The sequence below is a fragment of the Erythrolamprus reginae genome, chromosome 4 (assembly GCF_031021105.1).
Source record: "Erythrolamprus reginae isolate rEryReg1 chromosome 4, rEryReg1.hap1, whole genome shotgun sequence".
In the NCBI taxonomy this organism is placed as follows: domain Eukaryota; kingdom Metazoa; phylum Chordata; class Lepidosauria; order Squamata; family Dipsadidae; genus Erythrolamprus; species Erythrolamprus reginae.
In genome coordinates this window covers 588,783-611,595 of record NC_091953.1, presented here as the reverse complement: position 1 = coordinate 611,595, position 22,813 = coordinate 588,783, and the positions used below count along the sequence as shown (strand labels likewise).

The window sequence follows — 22,813 nt, the reverse complement described above, 5'->3', positions numbered from 1 at the left end:
AGGAAGGGCGGCTGGGCTCCCGTTGGCTTTGCTCCGCTTGGGGCTTTCTTGGGAAGTGGAAAGCAGGTCCAGGGAAGGACACTAAGGCCCTCGAGAGAGTCCAGGAATATTTCACGAGAAGAGTCCTCCTCCTCCCGCAACAACATACCTTCTTCCACCAGACTTGAAATACTGAAATCAGACAGTTTACAACTACGTGGCCTCCCAACTGATCTAACCCTAGTTCACAAAATCACCTACCAAAATGTCCTTCCTGTTAGTGACTACTTCACCTTCAACCACAGCAGTATATGAGCACATCACAGATTCAAACTCAATGTAAACTGCTCCAAACTCGACTGCAGAAAGTACGACTTCAGCCACAGAGGGATCAACACCTGGAATTCACTACCAGATTCTGTGGTTTCTTCCCCAAAATCTTCAACCTCAGATGGTCTACAGCCGACCTCTCCCCTTTCCTTAGGGGTCGTAAGGGGCCAGCATAAGTGCACCAGTGGGCCTTCCAGCCCTGTCCTACTCGGCTATTGTCTTTTAAAAAAACCATTGCTTTCTATGTTATGTAAACTACTATCCAATACTTGATTGACAAATATAAATAAATAAAAATAAAATAACTAAAGAGGCTGGGGGTGGGTTGCCAGCTGAGCCCCCCTGGAAGGGGAGTCTTGGAGAAAAGAGGGGCAGAGAACCTGCAGGAGGGTCCCCGGTGGTCCCACGTACAAGGGGCAGAAGCTCTTGGGAGGGATGGTATGTAAGACCTCCTCCACCTGCAGGTAGAGGGCTCCCCTGCCTGGAGGCTTTAATCCACCCCCCCTCAAGCAGGGAAGGCTGCCCCACAGAGCCCCCCTCAGGATTCCCCACCTCTGCAGCTAAGGAGGCCCAGCTATTAGTTTATTTTGGATGTTTAGTAATAGCAAATAGATAAGGAAATGGTGTCTCTTTGAGGCGAGGAGAGGCCAGGCACCCTCACCCAAACCCTGGACATGAGCGACGTCAAGTTGGCCTCCTTCCGTCCTTCCCAGGGGGGTCAAGTGAGGGCCCGGATTGTTGGCGGCAGGAGGCTGACTGTAAACCCCTTAGAGGGGGCTGGGAAAGCACCGTGGACCAGTACAGAAATGCCATTGCTACTGCCTGGAATGGGAGAGGGTCTGCTGACAGAGTAGGAGACCTCCAAGTCTATTGTTTTGAGTTGATGTCCTCCTCCTCCTCGGTTCGTCTTGGAATCCTGTGTCCAGTTTTGGTCGCCATGATACAGAAAGGAGGTGAGACTCTAGAAAAAGTGCAGAGAAGAGCCACAAAGAGGACGAGGGGATAAATGGAGGCTGAAACATATGAAGAATGGTTGCAGGAACGGGACATGGCTAGTTTAAAGGAAAGAAGGACCAGGGGAGACATGTGAGCCGTCTTCCAATATCTCAGGGGTTGCCACAAAGGAGAGAAAGTCAGGCTATTCTCCAAAGCACAAGAAAAAGGAAGGAAGGAAGGAAGGAAGGAAGGAAGGAAGGAAGGAAGGAAGGAAGGAAGGAAGGGCCAGGATAGCAGCCTTCCAGTATCTCAGGGGTTGCCTCAAAGAAAGACTCAACCTATTCTCCAAAGCACCTGAGGGTAGAACAAGAAGCAACTGGTGGAAACTAAACAAGGACAGAAGCAACATAGAACTAAGGAGAAATTTCCTGACAGTCAGAACGGTTGATCAGTGGAACAGAAGTTGCCTCCAGAAATTGTGAATGTTCCAACACTGGATGTTTTAAAGAAGATGTTGGATCACTATCTGTCTGAAGTAGTGTAGGGTCTCCTGCCTAAGCAGTGGGTTGGACTAGAAGACCTCCAAGGCCCCTTCCAGCTCTGTTGTTGTTATACTGCTGCTCTTGTTGTTGTTGTTATTATTATTGTTATCGTCATTATCATTATTTGCCTGCACTGTATTCTGTTGGGGCGATTCCCCTTTTAGCTGGTCTAGGGTGGGCGTGTGTGTGTGTGTGTGTGTGTATGAGAGAGAGAGAGAGAGGGTTGTTGTGTTTTCAATGGGGTCCATTTAGCTCTGCCCTTGGAGTCGGAGGGAGTGCCAGACCACGGACCCCTGAGCATCCCAAAGGCCCTGGGCTGCCTGCAGGTGACCCTTCCCAGACCAGGCAGAGAGGGAGGGGGCACACAGCAGCCCTCCCCCCCTGGAGACTCGGGTGCCCAAGGGAAGGGGAGAGAAGGCGGGGAGCCTCCAAGGAGGTGCCTGCATCCTGGACGCTCTCCCTCTGCGCAGGGTCCATCACCAAAGGGGTTGGCAGCACAGATAAATAAATGCCGCCTCCCCAGCTTCTCGCCCTAACAAGCCTTGAGAGGAGCCCAGAGGAGCAGCTCCTTCTTGGGGAAGGGCTGGCTGCCACGACCGACCGGCTGCTCACCGACTGGGGTGAGTGAGAGGGGGTCTTTGCCTGGCCCAGAGCAGCTGGCGTGGGTGCTGGGGGCAGAACTATAGACCGGCCAGGCTTCTGGGGGGGGGGGCGGGCTGGTGAGTTTCTTTCTTTATTTTTATTTATTTATTTATTTTGTCCAATACACAACAATACACAATGAAGGTTATAGAGGATATACTTGAAGTGAAATATATTAGAGAAAGAATAGAATAGAAAATATAGGAATCAAATGTATGTATAAGAAAATAGCAGAAAAAGACATAGGGACAGAAGAGGAGATATAGGAGATATAGGAGAGACTATAGGACAGGGGACAGGAGGCACTCTACTGCGCTTATGCACACCCCTTACTGACCTCTTAGGAATCGGGAGAGGTCAACCGTGGACAGTCTAACGGTCAAGTGTTGGGAGTTAGGGGAGGACAATATGGAGTCCAGTAACCCCCTCAAGCCCACCCCACAAGGCTGGTTTTCCTCTCCCCCTTGAACTGTCACTTCTAGATGTCCTCAAGCGTCCAGCTTTAAAGCCGCTCCGGTCGGCCCTTGGAGGGAAACATAGAGCCAGCTATTGTCCACCACCGGTTCAATGTTTTTTATCCTGGGGCTTTTCCTGGGTGTTCAATAGCAAGAGCACTTAGACTTCTTTCCCCCTTCCTGGTGCTTTTCAAGGCCCCTCCAAGCCGTTGGCAGAATCTGCCTCTTGCCCCCCAACACTCTGGGTCTCTTCCTTTGACCCCCTCGGGAGGAGGGAAGGCTGGGACAACCTGGAGCCGGTGGGGAGATTTGAACTGCTGAACTACAGCTAGCAGTTGGCTGAAGGAGCCTGCAGCGCTGAACTCTAACCACTGCGCCACCCCGGCTCATAATAGTTGGAAGGGACCTTAGAGGGCTTCTAGTCCAGCCCCCTGACCAAGGCAGGAGACCCTACACCAATGAGGGCAAACCTTTTTTTCCCTCGGGGGCCGAAAGAGCCTGTGTTCAGGTTATTGTGCATGTGTGAGTGCCCACATTCATAATTCAATGCCTGGGGAGGGTGGAAACAGCTTCCCCTGCCCCACGGAGGCCCCCTGGAAGCCAGAAATGGCCTCTTTCCCCACTTCTGGTGAAGCGGTAGATAAGTCTAAGTCTTAAATGCTATTGCTATCTATCCATCATCTGTCTCTATCTATCTATCTATCTATCTATCTATCTATCTATCTATCTATCTATCTATCTATCTATCTATCTATCTATCTATCTATCATCTATCTATCTATCATCTGTCTCTATCTATCTATCTATCTATCTATCTATCTATCATCTATCTATCTATCATCTATCTATCTATCATCTGTCATCTCTCTCTCTATCTAGTTTCCTTCCTTCCTTCCTTCCTTCCTTCCTTCCTTCCTTTCTCTATCTCTTTCTCTCCCTTCCTTCATTCCCCTCCTTTCTTTCTTTCTTTCTTTCTTTCTTTCTTTTTCTCTCTCTCTGCTAACTGTAGTTCAGCAGTTCAAATCTCACCACCGGCTCCAGGTCGACTTAGCCTTCCCCGGTGGGTCAAAGGAACCAGATTGTTCGGACCAAATACAGTGGTCCTTCTACTTAAAAACACCTCTACTTAAGAATATTTCTAGACAAGAACCGGGTGTTCAAGATATTTTTGCCTCTTCTCAAGAACCATTTTCTACTTAAGAACCTGAGCCCGGAAAAATTTCCCAGGAAAGTTGAGAGCGGCACGAAGGCCCGGCCAGTTTCCTGCCCTTCCCCCTTTAATCCCGGCCATCTTGGGCTTTTCTGGGCTGCCAGAGGAGCCTTTCAGTGGCGCTTAAGGAGACTTTGGCAGTCCAGAGCGAACGAAGCATTTTCCTTTCTCTGGGCGCTTGGACAGGGGATAAACCTCTGCCAGCGCCCACAGAAAAGAAACGCTCCCTTTGCTCTGGGCAGCCGAGGAGTCACCACAGCGAAGGAAAGGAGCCGGCTACAAAGCGAGTGAGCGAGAGGAGAGGGCAGCCCTTCAGCATGGGAAGGAAGAGGAAGCAGGGAGCAGCACCAGCAGCAGCCAGTGTAGGGGAGGCAGCCTCGTGCCGAGTGTAGGGGAGGCACGTGCTCGTCCTTGCCGCCTCAGAGATCTCGGTTTTTTTTTAAGCCTTAAAGTTTTGGATTTTTTAAAATTCCCCTCCCCTCACCTTCTTCCGTCGGCAGCGACCGTCCTCTTCCTCTTCCCACCCAAATTCCGAGCTTTTATCTCTTTCCAAAGGGTTTGCATGCATTATTTGCTTTTACATTCATTCCTATGGGAAAAACTGCTCTACGTAAGAACGTTTCCACTTAAGAACCTGGTCACAGAAGGAATCAAGTTCTTCAGCAGAGGTGCTGATTCTGTCCACCGCTTAGAGGGGGCTGGAAAAGCTCTGGGAAGCGGTAGATGAATCCAAGTGCCCCCATGCTGTTCTTCCTCTGTCTGATGTGGCAGGTGGGGGCAGCAAAGTTCACCCTCTCCGGCTTTGTGCTTCTCCCCGGTCCCTGCAGCAGATGACGGAGCCGCCTGTGGACCCCGCGTGCGCCATGCCTCCCAGGAGTGATGTTTGCCCTTAACGGGAGCCACGGACCCCCCTCCTCCTTCGTCCTGCTAGGGATTCCCGGCCTGGAAGCCTTCTACCCCTGGATCTCCATCCCGCTCTCCTCCATGTACCTGGTGACCGTGCTGGGGAACGGTGCGATGCTGTACGTGGTGGCCACCGAGCAGAGGCTCCACAGGCCCATGTACCTCTTCCTCTGCATGCTGGCCACCGTCGACCTGGTGCTCTCCACCTCCACCCTGCCCAAGATGCTTTGCATCGTCTGGTTCCGGGCGGGGGAGATCGCTTCCGCGGCCTGCCTGGTCCAGATGTTCTTCATCCACGCCTTCTCGGTCATGGAGTCCAGCGTGCTGGTGGCCATGGCCTTTGACCGCTTCGTGGCCATCTGCAACCCCCTGAGGTACGACGCCATCCTCACCGGCCCACTGCTGGCCAAGATCGGCATCGTGGTGTTCCTGAGGGGCACGGTCTTCATCGCCCCCATCGCCATCCTGGCCGGCCGCCTCTCCTACTGCCGGACCCACGTCATCGCCCACACCTACTGCGAGCACATGGCGGTGGTGAAGCTGGCATGCTCCAGCATCCTTGCCAACGTGGTCTACGGGCTCCTGGTGGCGCTGCTGGTGGTCGGGGGCGACCTGCTCTTCATCACCTTCTCCTACTGCAGGATCGCCAGGGCGGTGCTGGCCCTGCCCTCCCGGGACGCCCGGCACAAGGCCTTCAGCACCTGCGCAGCCCACGTTGTGGTCATCCTGGTGTCCTACACCCCGGCTCTCTTCACCATCCTGACCCACAGGTTTAGCCACCGTGTGCCGCCCCACGTCCACATTCTCCTGGCCAACTTCTACCTGCTCTTCCCCCCCATGCTGAACCCCATCGTCTACGGAGTGAAGACCAAGGAGATCAGGGACCAGGTGGTCGCCATTGTCCTGAGGAGGAAGGGCCTGTCCTGAAGGGCCTCGCCAGGACCTTGCACCCTGCTGTTGAGGTGCTTCTTGAGATGGGTGGTTATAGAAGTCAAATCAAGCCCATTCGATAGTGTAACATTAGGACTCCACAAACCATTTAAACATGCATTTATAGATCCATTTTAAAGACCACCCATTTCACTCCTAGACAAACTCTGGGTGATGTACAAATAGACACACACACACACACACACAACCCAGCTGATGAGCCCACAGGGAAGGGCCTTCTCTGTGGCTGCCTCTGCTCTCTGGAACCAACTACCCCAAGATCCGGACGGCCCACCACTCTACTGGCCTTCTGGAAAGCATTGAAGATGCTGGCTTTCCCGGCAGGCTTGAGGCCGTTGGTCTCACAATTTTACAAGGTCCGGCCTTGAATGATATGTATGTATGTGATTTTTAAACTGTTTTTTCTTAATCTTATATGATCTTTCAAAATGTATTTTATATCTTGTAAGCCGCTCAAGGTCCTTCAGGAGTTGGGCGGCATAGAAATATAATCAATCAAGCAATCAAAAATAAATAAATAAATGAATGAATGAACGCCTGAATATATAGAGTTAAAAATAAGAATTAAATATATTTTGTTTGCTTAGCATGAACTTCACAAACACAGCAACCCCCACCGACCCATCATTGCTTTTGAAATGAAAAGGACGAGAAAAATATCCACGCTGAAGATGGTGAGGGGCTTAGCAGGGGGCTTCATCCCCATCCTCTTTATGCACCGGTCCCTTCTTATCTACTTCCTGCTTAATGTTCTTATTTTAATTCTTAATGTTGAAGGCTTTTCATCTTTTAAGGCTCCTTTTGGATTGTTTTTATATTGGTGAGAGCCACCCAGAGTCGTTTGACCGTGAGATGGGAGGCAGGCACGTTTAAGAAATAAATAAACCAACACTGCTAAGGCTGGGCTGCCCAACCTGCTTTGTGAACAGGGCATTGTCTGGGTCAATTTGTTTACATAATAATACTTTCTCCACTCTTAATTTCTGCCTCCATTATCCTCCAACCCCTTGTAAAATAAGTCCCATGTTTGAAAATACTTTGTATCTTCTTTTTCTTTCTTTCTTTCTTTAATTAATTCAATTTTTATGCCGCCCTTCTCCTTAGACTCAGGGCGGCTTACAACATGTTAGCAATAGCACTTTTTAACAGAGCCAGCCTCTTGCCCCCACAATCTGGGTCCTCATTTGACCCACCTCGGAAGGATGGAAGGCTGAGTCAACCTTGAGCCGGTGGTGAGATTTGAACCGCTGACCTCCAGATCTACAGTCAGCTTAGTGGCCTGCAGTACAGCCCTCTACCTGCTGCGCCACTTTAGTGTCAGTCTACCCATTTCTGGACAATCTAATATTTTTTAAATTACATAATCTTTTCTCTGAGTTTCATTTTTCCAATACTATGCATAAATATTTATTTATTATTTATTTATCTATTAGATTTGTATGCCGCCCCACTCCGGAGACTCGGAGCAGCTCACAACAAGAAACAGTACAAACCCAATACATTAAAACAATTTAAAACCTTTAATATAAAAAACAATCACACATCTCATAGAGACCATACATAAAACAGAAACGGCCCAGCTGTCAGAACTTGTAGTATTACATACGAATTGCCCTTATCATGCTTTCCTGGTATTATACTTAACAAAACATTTCTGGCTTATAATTTATATGCAGCTTTTTCCCTAACCGTGTATGTATTTTTGTCCAGAAAGAAATATGTGCCAGCTGTCTGATGACATTTCCAGCATTTGATGGACATGTTTTTAAACATCTTTGCTAAATCTTGTTGGTGGAAAGTGCCATCTATAAAACATTTTGTATAATTTTGTCAACTTTCTTTTAAAAGACCTGTGGATTTAAAGCCTGTAGAGATCCTCAGTGACCCAAGTGATGGTTGTCCCAAAGGTGCTTTTTCAGTAGGCAACTGGACTTTTTGGTTGTTTTTTTTAAAAATATATTTCTTTAAAAATAGTTTTTATCCCAGACCTATACTGGCACTTAACAATGAACTAAATGAACAATGAACTGGGAGGTCTTAAGCATCAAACTTCTCAGGAAAGACTTCATGAACTCCATCTGTCTAGTCTGGAGGACAGAAGGGAAAGGGGGGACACGATTGAAACATTTAAATACGTTAAAAGGGTTAAGGAGGGTTCAGGAGGGAAGTGTATTTAATGGGAAAGTGAACACAAGAACAAGGGGACACAATCTGAGGTTAGTTGGTGGAAAGATCAGAAGCAACGTGAGGAATTATCTGAGTTGTAGATGCTTGGAACAAATTTCCAGATGTGGATGGTAAATCCACAGTCACTGAATTGAAACGTGTCTGGGATAAACATAGACCCAACTTAAGATAAAATACAACAAATAGTATAAGGGCAGACGAGATGGACCAGGAGGTCTTGTTCTGCCGTCCATCTTCTATGTCTCTAAAGGGTCACCATGAGTGAGCTGTTGTGACACCATTACTTGGCCTGTTGCGTAGACGTGTGTGGCTCAGGGTGGGGAATCTGTAAGGTCTTTAGGCCTCATGTGAATTTTGTTGTATGAGTACACAGTCTATATACATGCAATGATTAGATTAGATTTATTGGATTTATATGCCGCCCCTCTCCGCAAACTCGGGGCGGCTCACAACAATAATAAAAAACAGTACATAATAACAAATCCAATGCCCACCAATCTAATTACAAATTAAAATTAATAAATTCATAAAACAGTCCCAATATATATAAAAAACAGGCACACAGTCAATCAATCAAATGGCAAAACAACATGGGCAAGGGGGAGGTGTTTTAGTTCCCCCATGCCTGACGGCAGAGGTGGGTCTTAAGGAGTTTACGAAAGGCAGGGAGGGTGGGGGCAATCCTAATCTCAGGGGGGAGCTGGTTCCAGAGGGTCGGGGCCCCCACAGAGAAGGCTCTTCCCCTGGGTCCCGCCAGACGGCATTGTTTAGTCGACGGGACCCGAAGAAGACCCACTCTGTGGGACCTAACTGGTCGCTGGGATTCGTGCAGCAGAAGGCGGTCCCTGAGATATTCTGGTCCGGTGCCATGAAGGGCTTTATAGGTCATAACCAACACTTTGAATTGTGACCGGAAACTGATAGGCAACCAATGCAGACTGGCAATAAAGTACACTGCTCAAAAAATTAAAGGGAACCCTTAAACAACACAATACAACCCCAAGAAAATCTAACTTCTGTCCACTTAGGAAGCAACACTGAGTGACAGTCGATTTCACCTGCTGTTGCACACGTTCAACTTTGTACACAACAAAGGATTCAGTGAGAATCTCCCCCTTTATTCAGATGGAGGATGGGTTCTTTGAGGGTTCCCTTTATTTTTTTTGAGCAAGGTATTTATTCATTATTTCACTTCTCATCCAAGAAGCTTCCTCAGCTCCGACAGAAGAATGAGGAACGGGAGGGCAGAGACATCTCCACGTGGCCTCCACTGCTCTCGCTCAAAGGTCCGGCTGCCTGAAACAGAACGAAGTCCCCCCCCCCAATCCAGTCAGAGCTGAAGGCGCTTCTGGGACGAGCGTTTCGGGGGGGGGGATTACTTTATTTATCACTTCAATTTACATCCCCCTCCCAAGGAGGGAACGCAGCCACTGAGCGGTTCTGTGGAGACGCTCCCTCCCGCTCCGAGCCAGGCCAAAGGGCGGTCGGAGCGGCTCTTCCGCCAGGCAGGCGAGGCGATGGCTGGACTCCGGGCCGGGCCTCGAGGGAGGCTCCTCAGCGCCACAGCAGCCTCAGGAGAGTAGCCATCTTGGCCCCTTTCCGGCCCTTCAGGAGACCAATGGGAGGCCCTCATGGTCAGAGGAAAGCCCGCCTCTTCCTCCTCCCCCTGAATTGGGCGTATATTGAGCGGACTACGGCTGCGACTTCGGGGGCTGCAGGCCGAGGCCTTCGGGAATTGCGTCTCTCACCCCGGCGTGACAATCCCGGTGTGCCCCCTTCTTCTTCCTCCTCCTGGTACTTTCTCCCCACCCGCCTGCGCCACCTCGGGGTCAACCGTTCTCTCCCTCTCTCCCTGCAAAACTAGCAGAGGCATTCTGGGAGTTGAAGTCCACGTGCCCTTCCCAGCTTAAGGCGGCTCTCCTTCCCTCTTACCCCGAAGATCTTGGAGACACGCCCTCTCCCGTCTCCAGGCGAATGGTCGCCAGCGGTGGGCAGAAGAGGCGTGGCGTGCGCGTCACTTCCTCCAGCGCAGATAAACCTCCCGGCGTGCCGCGCGCGGCGGTCTCTTTTCGTTCCGCGCGGCCAAGATGGCGGACACGCAGGTGGGTCTCCCCGGGGCCGGGAGCGAGGCCGGGGCCTGGGCGGCGGATCCCGGCGGGGGCTTGGGGCGGCGGCTTGGGGCGGCGGCGGCGGGGCCTGGGTGGCGGCGGGCTGATCGCGCTGTGCTTCCCTGCAGACGGAGCGGGCCTACCAGAAGCAGCCCACCATCTTCCAGAACAAGAAGCGGGTGCTGCTGGGCGACGCCGGCAAGGAGAAGCTGCCCCGCTACTACAAGAACATCGGCCTGGGCTTCAAGACCCCCAAGGAGGTGCCCGGGGGGGGGGGAGGACAGGGCGCGCGTCCATGCTTCTTGGGGATCCAGACTCTCCATGTAAAAGTCGAAAAGAAGCAGGCAAAACCCCACGGGAGGACTCCCATTGGGCGGCATAGAAGTCAGATTAAATTAAATTAAAATACCACATTACTTTTCTGGATCAACAGGAAAGTGACTGTGCAAAAGTGACTTATGACAATCCTTCAGCGTGGCCCCTCCTGATTCTTGACAAATGTCTCTTTTTATTTTATGCCCACTGAGAGCATCTGCACCAAAGACAAATTATTATTGTTCTTAATAATAATAATAATAATAATAATAATATTTAGATTTGTATGCCACCCCTCTCAAAAGACTCCGAGCGGCTCACAACAATACACAACACAAATCCAATGATTAAAAACAGAACAGTTAAAGCCCTTAATTTAAAAACAATCATACAAGAAAAGGGAGAGAGGAAAGAAAAAAACAGTGAAGTGCAAAGACAGCAAACTAAACTTAAATACAGTAATGACAGGTGGGAGGGATTTAGCTAGAAAAGGCCACCAATTAAACCAGTGGTCACAAAGGGGGGGGGGGGGGGGGGATCAGGACCACTTGGAGTGTCGAATGACAATTTCACAAGAGGGGGGGAGAGAGAGAGAAATGTCCCCTGGTGTTAGGAACTAAAGCGTCTATTCTGGCACCTTGGAACAATCCGACCAATTAGGCATTGACAGTGGGGGTGTCTCTGACCTTCCTGCCAATCAGCTTCAAGCTCTGTTGGGAGAATTGGCGCTAGACTTATGGTTGGGGGTCGCCACAACATGAGGAATTGTATTAAGGGGCCACAGCATTAGGAAGGTTGAGAGCCACTGATTTAAACAGATACAAGACCTTTTCCCAAACTCCATACAGAGGTGGCTATTGCAACAACGCTGGTCTCCTCCCTTTCTCCTTCCAGGCCATCGAGGGCTCCTACATCGACAAGAAGTGTCCCTTCACCGGCAACGTCTCCATCCGGGGCCGCATCCTCTCTGGTAGGCGGAAGGGGCACCAAATTCTGCCCTTCAAAGACCCCCCCGACCTTCCCCCCTTTCCTTCCCCTGGGATGGTGGGAGGCCTTGTGGAGACTTAAGCGAGCTTCCCCACCCCCTCGGATGGAAGGATTTATTATATTCCTCGCAGTCGTTACCTGGCCCCTTGCCCTCTTTCTGAGGGTCTCTGAGGAAGCCCCTGAGGCCCTTCAGACCCCCGAGCAGCCTCATCGATTTACATAGTCTTGCTGGTGCTGTGGCTGGAGTGCAGGGCTGCTTCTGTGCATCCCCGGCTGCCTTCAGTTTGGCAGATTGAACCTCACCAGGCTCCAGGTTGACTGAGCCTTCCCTCCTTCCGACGTGGGTCAAATGAGGACCCAGGTGTTGGGGGCAAGTGGTTGACTCTGTACACTGCTTAAAGAGGGCTGTAAAAGCACCACGAAGCGGCATATAAGTCTAAATGTTATTATCGCAGAGCTAACGGCCAGATGATTGCAAAGAATACGAATCCTTCCATTCCCCGCCAGAACTGAAGAAGCTTCTTGGACAAGGAGCAAAACATTTTCAAAGGGAAAAACAGAAGGTCCCTTTGGGAGGGTTTGCCCCCCCCCCCCCCCCGGTGAGGTTGCTGTGGCAAGGGATGCTTTTCTCACGATGGTCTGCGGAGCCTCCGAGTGGGTGCTGTCGACACTGCCCTTTGGCACGACTGATGCCCTGTGCAGCCTCCCGGGGGGGCCCCTTCCTGTCCCCCCCCCTGAAGCTCCGGAGGGACCTCTGTGGGGCTGGGGACCTTCACCGGACTTTCCTTTCTTTCCCTACCCCCACACCCAGGAGTGGTCACCAAGATGAAGATGCAGCGCACCATCGTCATCCGCAGGGATTACCTGCACTACATCCGCAAGTACAACCGCTTCGAGAAGCGGCACAAGAACATGTCGGTGCACCTGTCTCCCTGCTTCCGGTGAGGCTCCCGGGGGGCTGGCAGGGGGAGGGGGCTGGTAGCCTTGGTGGGCTCCACTTCGCATGGCCCAGGGTGGCTCCTTCTCTCATATAACTCGCACACGCCTTTCCCTCCTGGGTTTCTTCAGAAGGTCAGAAATTGTTGCGCTTTGAAATACGTTCTGAAACTTGGAGCCCAGGCCGCGTGGCCCCCTGCCAGGGAGGTTGGTGGGCTACGCTTTTGTGGCATGTGGGGGATTCTGGCAGTTGAGGTTCGCAGGCGAGTGGGCAGCCCTGGCCTACAGCCAGCTCTTTGGTGATGATGTCTAATCTCACGATGGTCTGCAGAGCCCTCGAGTGACCGGGGCATTGCTGAAAGTGCCAGTCTGGCGTTTGCTGAACCAAAGAGCTCGCTCTGCTTTGCCTTCTCACGGCCCCCAAAGGTCTGGCCAGCCCTGTCTAAAAGGCCAAAAGGGACTGGCCTTGACCGCCCACCATGTGCTGGTCATTGAGCGTTCTGGTGCTGCAGTTGCCAGTCCGCCTTTGAGTTCACTCTTTGTGGCACCATTATTGGGCTGGATACCACCAAAGCCGAGCATAGAACAACTCAGAGCAGCAGTGCAAGATCGGGATGTGCAGAGAATCACTTAAGAGTCGGACGTGACTAGTGGACAACCTCAACGGTCAGCAGAATGCAAGGGAGGCGGGGCTTAGTGCTTTCATGACAGTGCAATGGGTCTAAACTGATTGAAGGGGTCCAAAGACGGGCTACAAGAATGGTGGAAGGTCTTAAGCATAAAACGTATCAGGAAAGACTTCATGAACTCCATCTGTAGAGTCTGGAGGACAGAAGGAAAAGTGGGGACATGATCGAAACATTTAAATATGTTAAAGGGTTAAATAAGGTCCAGGAGGGAAGTGTTTTTAATAGGAAAGTGAACACAAGAACAAGGGGACATAATCTGAAGATAGTTGGAAGAAAGATCAAAAGCAACATGAGAAAATATTATTTTACTGAAAGAGTAGTAGATCCTTGGAAGAAACTTCCAGCAGACGTGGTTGGTAAATCCACAGTAGCTGAATTTTAAACCTGCCTGGGATAAACATAGATCCATCCTAAGATAAAATACAGGAAATAGTATCAGGGCAGACTAGATGGACCATGAGGTCTTTTTCTGCTGTCAATCTTCTGTGTTTCTATGACGACACCTTTAAGCCCACCTCAGCCTCTTCAGCACCACGAGCTGCGTTCGACCTGCAGGCAGCCGCTTCCAGGTGGGGCAGCGTGAGGTCTCGGCTGCTGACCAGCCCGTTTCCGCCCCTTGCTCTAAAACTCTTCCTCCCCCCTCCCCCTCCCAGGGATGTGCAGATTGGGGACATTGTGACGGTGGGAGAGTGTCGCCCCCTCAGCAAGACCGTCCGGTTCAACGTCCTGAAGGTGACCAAGGCGGCTGGCACCAAAAAACAGTTCCAGAAGTTCTGAAGAGACTCTTGTACTTTCTTTGTATCAATAAAAAGCTGGTGTGGTTTGAATGCTGTGCTTTCGCTTGTGGCGGGAGGCGCATCCCTCACCCCTGGGATCCGCTTTGAAAGGGGCGCAGGGCGGGGGGGCTCCACCATGGAGCCATTTTCATTTTATTCCAAAACTATAAAACCCCAGTTAAAAAAACCCACAACTCAAATGCCCAGTCAACACACATACTGACCATTCAACACGATTCTGCCGTGACAGATGTCAAATTTGTGGCCCCTCAGGACTCCCAGCAAAGCCAGGTCTTTGCAGCCATGCGGAAGTCCAGTAGAGTGGGAGGAGTACGGACATTTTGGGGGGGGGGTAGTTGGTTCCATAGAGCCGGGGCAGCGACAGAGAAGGCCCTCCCCTGCAGCCCCACCAACCTGCATTGCTTAGTCCACGGGACCTGGAGGGAGCCAATTCTCTTATTTATTGGTCTCTGGGAGGTGGGGGGGGGGCAGGAGAAGGTCCCATGGGTAGCCTGGCCCTGAGCCACGGAGGGCTTTATAGGGGATAGCCAACCCCTTGAATTGTGTCTGGAGAGCGCAGGTGTTAACGTGGCTGTACCGAACTTGGTGGCTTCGTGGGGAAAAGCTGCAGCGGGTGCTGTGCCCCTGTGCTTCCTGTGCAAGGGGAGTGGGAAGGGTCTTTGGAAGAAGGAGTGGGAGGGCTACGAATAGCAGTTGGGGGGCTTCTAGTCCAACCCCCTGCAGAAACAGGAGACCCCGTGCTTTTCTGGACAAAAAAGGCTCTGCAATCTCAGACGTCTGGAGCCAATTCAATTCAATTTATTAGATTTGTATGCCGCCCCTCTCCAAAGACTCGGGGCGGCTCACAACAATAATAAAAACAATACAACAGTAAACAAATCTAATATTGGATATACAAGAAAAGATAAATAAAGGCCATTCTGCTGGTCATTCAGTTCCAGGTAGGATCTCCTTGATCGGTTTCCACCCTTTGCAAAGGAGTCAAGGAAAGGAACCACAGCAGATACAACAGATAGTAGAACTGGGACAAGGTGGAGTGGGTTGGGGTGGGGGAGGAAGGCTGGAGGCCAAAATGGGAGAAGACCTTTTCTGATGAGGACTGACCAGGCCCAGGGCTGCCCAGCGTCTCCTCCAGCCCTCTCTAGCTACAAACTCCCTTGAGGCTGAGGGGCCATTTGACGGACGGGTCAGCTCTGCTTGAGGTCGGCTGCTACTCCATGTTTTGTAGGTTGCCTGTTTTTCAGGCCTTTTGCATTTTTGAAACCTTTGTGACAAGTCATAGAAGGTCAGGAACTCGTGACGTGTGGAATTGAAATTTAGCAAACCATGTCATGCAAAACGCGGTTAAACATTTCTTGTGTCCACTCCTGCTATAAGAACAATTCTCAAGGGAGACACCAGACTGAATAGCACCATGAATATTTGTGGGGCCTTTTCCAGTGAAGACCCTGGGAGCCTCGGCCGTTGTGGAAGACATTTCAGAAAGCGGGTCACCGGCTACAAACTCCCCCATTATAACTGGGTGGTCAAGGAACTGCTGAAGGTCAAGGGCTGCATCCATCACCCAAGAATCTGCTACTAGGATCAAAGAGATACTAAAATGTTTGGATTCTAAGAATCTGAAACAGATTCTTATGATGGTCTTTGACTGTAATAAAGGTTTAATTTAAATTTCCCCATTTGTAATCACCCCCCCCCCTTTCAGTGGGGATTCAAGAGTTCAGAATTGGGAGCTGTGGTGAGGGAGCACACGGCCAAGTCTCCGCTAACCCACACAGGCCTTGTTACTCACAACGGCTTCAGCATCTTGTGAGCAAATGTACACACAACCCCGCCACTCCCATGGGTTTTTATTGTATGTGTGTATTCCACTCAGATGAGCTTTTTCCAGCACCCCCGACTGCAAGGACACTGTTTATTTATTTATTTATTTATTTATTTATTTATTTAATAGTTTTAATATTGGATTTGTATCATATTGTATTTTGTAGCTGTTGTGAGCCGCTCTGAGTCCTTGGAGAGAGGCGGCATACAAATATAATAATAACAACAACAACAACAACAACAACAACAACAATAATAATAATAATATATGACTTGTATGCAGCCCACTCCTGGAGGACTCGGGGGGGCTCTCAACAGTGAAAAAATACCGGAAAGAGTTTCAATAGCTGAGTCCAGATCAGTCCGTAGAGAAAGTCACAAAGTGAACACCGCGTGTGTGTGGGGTTTCCCTAGATGTCCAGGGTCCAAAGCCTGAGGCACTGGGGTCCCCAACACTGAAGTCAACACCAGTCAATAAGCAACATTGGGCTGCAGGGGATTTAAGGGATCGGGGGAAGAGAGGGACGCCCTGCGAATGACAGTGGCCTGCATGGATTGGTTCCTTTCACAGACGCATCCCCCATAGATCCCTTCTCACCTCTTGACATGTTGCTGGTCAGTTGTGACTTGCTATATGGCAGAGGACTGTTGACCTTCTTACCGCTGGCAATTCTCTGCTCCTGCTCTGACCTTGACGGTCTTTTTCTCTGCAGCAATTGTGACCTCTGGGCGCTAGACCCCAGACCGGCTCTTGTTGTGTTTGTCTAATTCCTCAACACAAGCAGCACGTGAGCACAAATCCCTCTGTCCACTCTGCACAATTCTACTGAAATCTTTCAATCACTCCTGGCACAAACAAGCTAAGAGACTGGAGGAAGTTAAGTTCCAAATCTGGTGATTCTACATTTGGACATCTCTGGTAGCTAAAGCAGTTCCTCCATCCACCGCTGGACCTCTAGGAAAGTCTACCATGCAGCTGATCACCAACCTACAGGCACTGGATCCCCAACGGATCCCCATGTCTAGCTGTGGCTAAGAGGAGAAGAGGGAGGAGGGCCGATCTGGGGATCCGATTCAGACCGATCTGGATTTGACCAGGGCCCTGTTGGGGAGGAAGACTCTGAGGGCCTGTTCCCGAATCTCCTTGGTCCTCACTCCGTACACAATGGGGTTCAGCATCGGAGGGACGAGGAGGTAGAGGTTGGCCAGCAGGATGTGGACGTGGGCAGCCACGTGGTGGCCGAAGCGGTGGGTGAGAAAGGAGAAGAGTGCCGGGCTGTAGGAGAGCGCGATGACACAGAGGTGGGACCCACAGGTGCCGAACGCTTTCGCCCTGGCCTCGCTGGAGGAGAGGCGCAGCACCGCGCGGACGATGAAGACGTAGGAGAGGCCAATGCATAGAAGGTCTCCCCCGATGACCAGCAAGGCCACGCTGAGCCCATAGATGCTGTTGACCCTGGTGTCTCCGCAGGCCAGCTTCACCACCGCCATGTGCTCACAGTAGGTGTGGTGGATGACGTTGGTGCGACAGAAGGACAGCCTCCGGATCAGGATGGGACACGGGCACATCAGCAGTGTCCCCCGGACCACAGCCGCCACCCCCATCTTGGCCGCAAGGGAGCCGGTGAAGAGAGAGCTGTACCTGAGAGGGAAGCAGACGGCCACGTAGCGATCCACGGCCATGGCCAGGAGCACTGCTGACCGGACAATGCCTGAACCATGGATGAAGAACATCTGGGCCAGGCAGCTGTCAACCTGGATCTCCCTCGCTCGAAACCAGAAGATGGAAAGCATCTTGGGCAGCGTGGAAGTCGATGTGACTAATTCGGTGGTAGACAGCATGCAGAGGAGGTAGAACATGGGCTTGTGGAGGGTTTGTTTTAGCACAACCACCAGCAGAATGAGGCCGTTCCCAGCAATAATCGCCCCATAGCAAGCGCAGACGATGGCTGAGAACCACAGGTGATAGACCTCCAGCCCTGGGACGCCTTGCAACACAAAGAAAGAAGGACAAGAGAAGGTCAAATTGCCCATCATTCAGATCATCAGAGTTGCACCAACTACTTTGGACGCCAGCTTCACTGAAGACCATGGCACCTGGCAATCAAAGCAGAAAAAGAGAGATGGAAAAGTTCTGGGAGCTGCAGGAAACCTCCTGCAACACTGTATAGGTAATAATAACAACAACAACAACAACAACAACAGAGTTGGAAGGGACCTTGGAGGTCTTCTAGTCCAACCCCCTGCTTAGGCAGGAAACCCTACACACCACTTCAGACAGATGGTTCTCCAACATCTGCTTAAAAACATCCAGTGTTGGGCATTCACAACTTCTGGAGGCCACTTCTGTTCCACGGATTAATTGTTCTGATTGTCAGGAATTTTCTCCTTAGTTCTAAGTTGCTTCTCTGCTTGGTTAGTTTCCATCCACTGCTTCTTGTTGTGCTTTGGAGAATAGCTTGACTCCCTCTTCTTTGTGGCAACCCCTGAGATACTGGAAGGCTGCTATCCTGTCTCCCCTGGTCCTTCTTTTCCTTAAACTAGCCGTGTCCAGTTCCTGCAACCATTCTTCATAGATTTTAGCCTCCAGTCCCCTAATCATCTTTGTTGCTCTTCTCTACACTCTTTCTAGAGTCTCAACATCCTTTTTGCATTGTGGCAACCAAAACTGAATGCAGTATTCCAGGTGTGGCCTTACCAAGGCCTTGTAAAGTGGTATTAACACTTCAGGTGATCTTGATTCCGTTCCTCTGTTGATGCAGCCTGGAACTGGGTTGGGTTTTTTGGCAGCTGCTGCACACGGCTGGATCCTATTTCAATGGTTGTCCACCAGGACTCCAAGGTCCCTCTCACTGTTGCTACTGTTGAGCAAGGTACCACAAATACTGTACCTGTGTGATTTTTTTTTTTTGCATTAATGTGGAACCTGACTTTTTTCAATACTGAATATTATTTTGTTAGTGCCCATTGTTCAAGTCTGTCAAGGTCCTTCCGTGGGTCTTGCTCTATGTTATTCTATGGGGCTGTCTCTGCACCAGGCCCTTCTCTCCAGCAGAAGCTAGGAAGGACTTCAAAAGAAGTGGGCAGCTCTGGTCTCACAGTAGCGGGAAGAAGCGGAGAGAATTCCAGGTGCAATTTTACAAAACAATTGAAAGAGAAGAGAATCGGTGAATCTCAGGATTCAGTTGTGGAGTCCTTGATGCTCTCTGAGCTTGTTTGTTTCTTTGATTGCAGACATGAAAGACAAGGGCCGAACCACTCACCACACTGCAGCACAGCCAGCATGAGGGTCACACTGCCATAGGGACAAAATATCCAAGAATAGGTTCAGGGCATCACCGTAGCATGCAAACCAACTGCAAGACACTGCTCAAAAAATAAAATAAAAGGAACACTTAAAAAACAGAATATAACTTCAAGTAAATCAAACATCTGTGTAATCAAACTGTCCACTTAGGAAGCAACACTGATTGACAGTCAATTTCACCTGCTGCTATGCAAATGGAATAATTGTGCAAATGAAATATTCATTGAGAATATTTCATTCATTCGGGTCTTGGATGTGTTATTTGAGTGTTCCCTTTATTTTTTTGAGCAGCATATTTTAAATAAACCAATACATTTATTAAAGACCCAGTAGTCCTTGAAGAAAAAAGAGAAGACTTCTACAACGTACAGTGTAAGGAGTACAGCAGTCTCTATGGAGAACAGAGAGGGAAAAAACTAGCAGAACAGAAAGATGAATTCCAAATAACAGTCAGAAGACACACACAAAAGTCCTTAATGTGGCAACACAGTGAGAGACTCAATTGCAGCTTCAACTGTAATCATGGCAGGCCAGAAGCGCTGGGGAATTCCTTGAAGGCTGTCATTCAGACAAAGCAGCCATCAAAGGACACATACAGATAAACCACATGTACACAACGCCATTCAAAAGAGACAATAACAATTCTAAGCCAAAGACATGTCCTCTCTAGCAACCAATACTCAGAGAAGCAGAAATAAACACCAGACAAACAATTAAGCGGAAAACAGTATCCAAGGAACTAGGAAGTAGGAAACATCGACAGAGCAGCTGCTGTATGTGAAGAAGAAGCAAACGCCAACCTTGGCAGCACTGAGAATGTGACCTAGTTGGAGAATGAGATATTTGCAAGTAAGTTCAGGGAGCACCAAGCATTTCTCAGGGATTAAAAATGTTGCCTATGGATTTTGGAACTGGACCATCCACCCCTAGCAAACAACCATCCGAGCAAACGTGATGTGTGAATTGTTGCATCCGAAGGCCGTTGAGCTTGAAAAACTCACCAAGCAGAAAGAGCCTTCTGGACTAGGGGCTGGTTGTCCATCCGTCCAGGGCAGCCTTTGTGTGACACCAGTGTGGCACCTTCTGTGAGGATGGAGTCTGTGCCGGCTTGACCAGCCCAAGCGAGATCCTTGCCTGGCATCCAAGCTCAGCCTCCTTCTCTGCTGTTCTGGTTCTTTGGGTTTTAAGCCTAGCCCTCTCGGAGACGCTCTGGGGTTCCCGGATGGCACAGCAGCAGACCACGAGCTGAAGGAAACCTCTTGGATCTCCACAGGAGACCATCTAAGCAGATCCCCAGAGACCAGGGGGACGGGGAGGCTGGAGATCTCTCCCTGTAGCATTGCTGGCCCTGAAGACGGAGCCTCGGCAGACCCACATGGCCCATTGGCAGCAGAAGGAGTTGTGGGCACGGGGATAGAGTGTCTCTCAGGCACCAGCTTGGTTCCATGTTTAAGTTTACTTTATTGTCATTGCGCCTCATACAACGAAATAAAATGCAATTTTCAGTGGACACCATACATGAGAAAAGTAGCTGCCCTGAGCCCCAGGGGGTTGGGGGCAGAGAGGTAGAATCAAATAAAGAAACAAACAAACAAACAAACAAACAAACAAACAAATAAATAAATAAATTAATTTGCAAATAAAATTTGAATGTAAGAAAAAGGACCTTGTGTTTGTCATTGTATAGAGCGCTGGTGAGACCCCATTTGGAATAATACTGTGTCCAGTTCTGGAAATCTCAACTACAAAAAGATATTGATAAAATTAAACAGGTCCAAAGACGGGCTACAAAAATGGTGGGAGGTCTTAAGCATCAAACTTATTAGGAAAGACTTCATGGACTCCATCTGTCTAGTCTGGAGGACAGAAGGGAAAGGGGGGACATGATCGAAACATTTAAATACGTGAAAGGGTTAAATAAGGGACAGGAGGGAAGTGTTTTTAATAGGAAAGTGAACCCAAGAACAAGGTGGCAGAATCTGAGGTGAGTTGGGGGAAAGATCAGAAGCAACATGAGAAAATATTATTTTACTGAAAGAGTCATAGATGCTTGGAACAAACTTCCAGCAGGCGTGGTTGGTTAATCCACAGGAACTGAATGTAAACATGCCTGGGATAAACATATATCCATTGTAAGATAAAATACAGGAAATAGTGTAAGGGCAGACTAGATGGACCAGGAGGTCTTTTTCTGCCATCAATCTTCTATGTTTCTAGAAGAAGATTAAACTCAGTTCAGAGAATTTGATTACAACTTTAGTACATTGCTATAGAAACATAGAAACATAGAAGATTGACGGCAGAAAAAGACCTCCTGGTCCATCTAGTCTGCCCTTATACTATTTCCTGTATTTTTATCTTAGGATGGATCTATGTTTATCCCAGGCATGTTTAAATTCAGTTCCTGTGGATTGACCAACCACGTCTGCTGGAAATTTGTTCCAAGGATCTACTACTCTTTCAGTAAAATAATATTTTCTGATGTTGCTTTTGATTTCCCCCCCAACTAACTTCAGATTGTGTCCCCTTGTTCTTGGGTTCACTTCCCTATTAAAAACACTTCCCTCCTGGACCTTATTTAAACCTTGAACATATTGAAATGTTTCGATCATGTCCATCCTTTTCCTTCTGTCCTCCAGACTCTACAGATTGAGTTCATGAAGTCTTTCCTCATTAGTTTTATGCTTAAGACCTTCCACCATTCTTGTCGCCCGTCTTTGGACCCCTTCAATTTGATCAATCTCTTTTTGTAGGTGAGGTCTCCAGAACTGGACACAATATTATTCCAAATGGGGTCTCACCAGCGTTCTATATAAGGGGATCACAATCTCCCTCTTCCTGCTTGTGAAACCTCTAGCTATGCAGCCAAGCATCCTACTTGCTTTTCCTACTGTCCAACCACACTGCTCACCCATTTTGAGACTGTCAGAAACCATTACCCCATAATCCTTCCCTTCTGAAGTTTTTGCTAACACAGAACTGCCAATGCAATACTCAGATTGAGGATTCCTTTTCCCCAAGTGCATTATTTTACATTTGGAAACATTAAACTGCAGTTTCCATTGCTTTGACCATTTATCTAGTAAAGCTAAATCATTTACCATATTACAGACCCCTCCAGGAATATCAACCCTATTGCACACTTTAGAGTCATTGGCAAATAGGCAAACCTTCCCTACCAAACCTTCCCCTATGTCACTCACAAACATATTAAAAAGAATAGGACCCAGAACAGACCCTTGTGGCACACCGCTTGTAACCTGACTCTGCTCAGAATACTCGCTATCTTTTCAAAATTGATGTCCTCCCCATAGGTGAATTGATGGTGCATCTATGTAAATATGACAAGCAACGAAAAAATTGAGCAGTGGGTCGAGTGCTGCACTGCAGGCCACTAAAGCTGACTGTAGATAGATATGCAAGTGAGCGGTTCAAATATCCTCAGCGGCTCAAGGTTGACTCAGCCTTCCATCCCACTGAGGGTGGGTGGGTCAATTGGGGTCCCACGTCTTCCCTTGGCTACTGTTGAGATGTAGAAATCACAGGCGCAGAGTCATGGTTTCTGGAATGCTTTGCCCTTTATTGGTCTCTCCGAGGGAGCAGCTTCTGGTGGACGAAGCTCTGATTCTTTTGGGCTAACAGCCTAATTTTTATAACAAAATTCTTTTGTAGACAACTATAAAACATTAATTTCTTTACTTAATCTAGTTAACAA

At 49.2% G+C, this 22,813-nt stretch overlaps 2 protein-coding genes and 2 non-coding genes across 5 annotated transcripts; 3 read left to right on the top strand and 1 right to left on the bottom strand.

The window, feature by feature from the left end:
* Positions 1-4,973: 4,973 nt before the first annotated feature.
* LOC139166148 (small ribosomal subunit protein uS17) lies at positions 4,974-13,997 on the top strand. Of its 2 annotated transcripts, none has more exons than XM_070749353.1 (5): positions 4,974-5,888; positions 10,417-10,503; positions 11,453-11,528; positions 12,357-12,486; positions 13,824-13,997. In XM_070749353.1, the coding sequence occupies exons 1-5, from the start codon at positions 4,974-4,976 to the stop codon at positions 13,945-13,947; spliced, it is 1,332 nt and encodes a 443-aa protein (XP_070605454.1). In that variant the 3' UTR covers positions 13,948-13,997. The 2 variants fall into 2 exon arrangements, with proteins under 2 accessions (XP_070605454.1, XP_070605456.1); XM_070749355.1 differs by lacking the exon at positions 4,974-5,888 and adding an exon at positions 9,809-10,237 and having other exon boundaries at positions 10,372-10,503.
* Positions 12,158-12,244, top strand: LOC139167423 (small nucleolar RNA SNORD35). The gene has a single exon (XR_011559134.1). It is a non-coding gene; the product is annotated as a small nucleolar RNA SNORD35 (small nucleolar RNA).
* Positions 12,779-12,873, top strand: LOC139167424 (small nucleolar RNA SNORD35). Its single transcript, XR_011559135.1, has one exon. It is a non-coding gene; the product is annotated as a small nucleolar RNA SNORD35 (small nucleolar RNA).
* A 2,868-nt stretch (positions 13,998-16,865) lies between the features above and the next one.
* On the bottom strand, positions 16,866-17,828 carry LOC139167072 (olfactory receptor 52P1-like). Its single transcript, XM_070751501.1, has one exon. It carries the CDS (start codon positions 17,826-17,828, stop codon positions 16,866-16,868), a length of 963 nt encoding a protein of 320 aa, XP_070607602.1.
* Positions 17,829-22,813: the final 4,985 nt, after the last annotated feature.

What these genes read in the sequence shown, in the direction of transcription:
- LOC139167072 (XM_070751501.1), bottom strand. Translation starts at nt 17,828, where the DNA reads ATGATGGGCAATTTGACCTTCTCTTGTCCTTCTTTCTTTGTGTTGCAA.
- LOC139166148 (XM_070749353.1), top strand. Translation starts at nt 4,974, where the DNA reads ATGTTTGCCCTTAACGGGAGCCACGGACCCCCCTCCTCCTTCGTCCTG. An exon ending in AGGAGATCAGGGACCAGGTG is followed by an intron (nt 5,889 to 10,416) that starts GTCGCCATTGTC and finishes TTCCAGAACAAG; the next exon opens with AAGCGGGTGCTGCTGGGCGA. An exon ending in CCGGGGCCGCATCCTCTCTG is followed by an intron (nt 11,529 to 12,356) that starts GTAGGCGGAAGG and finishes CCCCACACCCAG; the next exon opens with GAGTGGTCACCAAGATGAAG.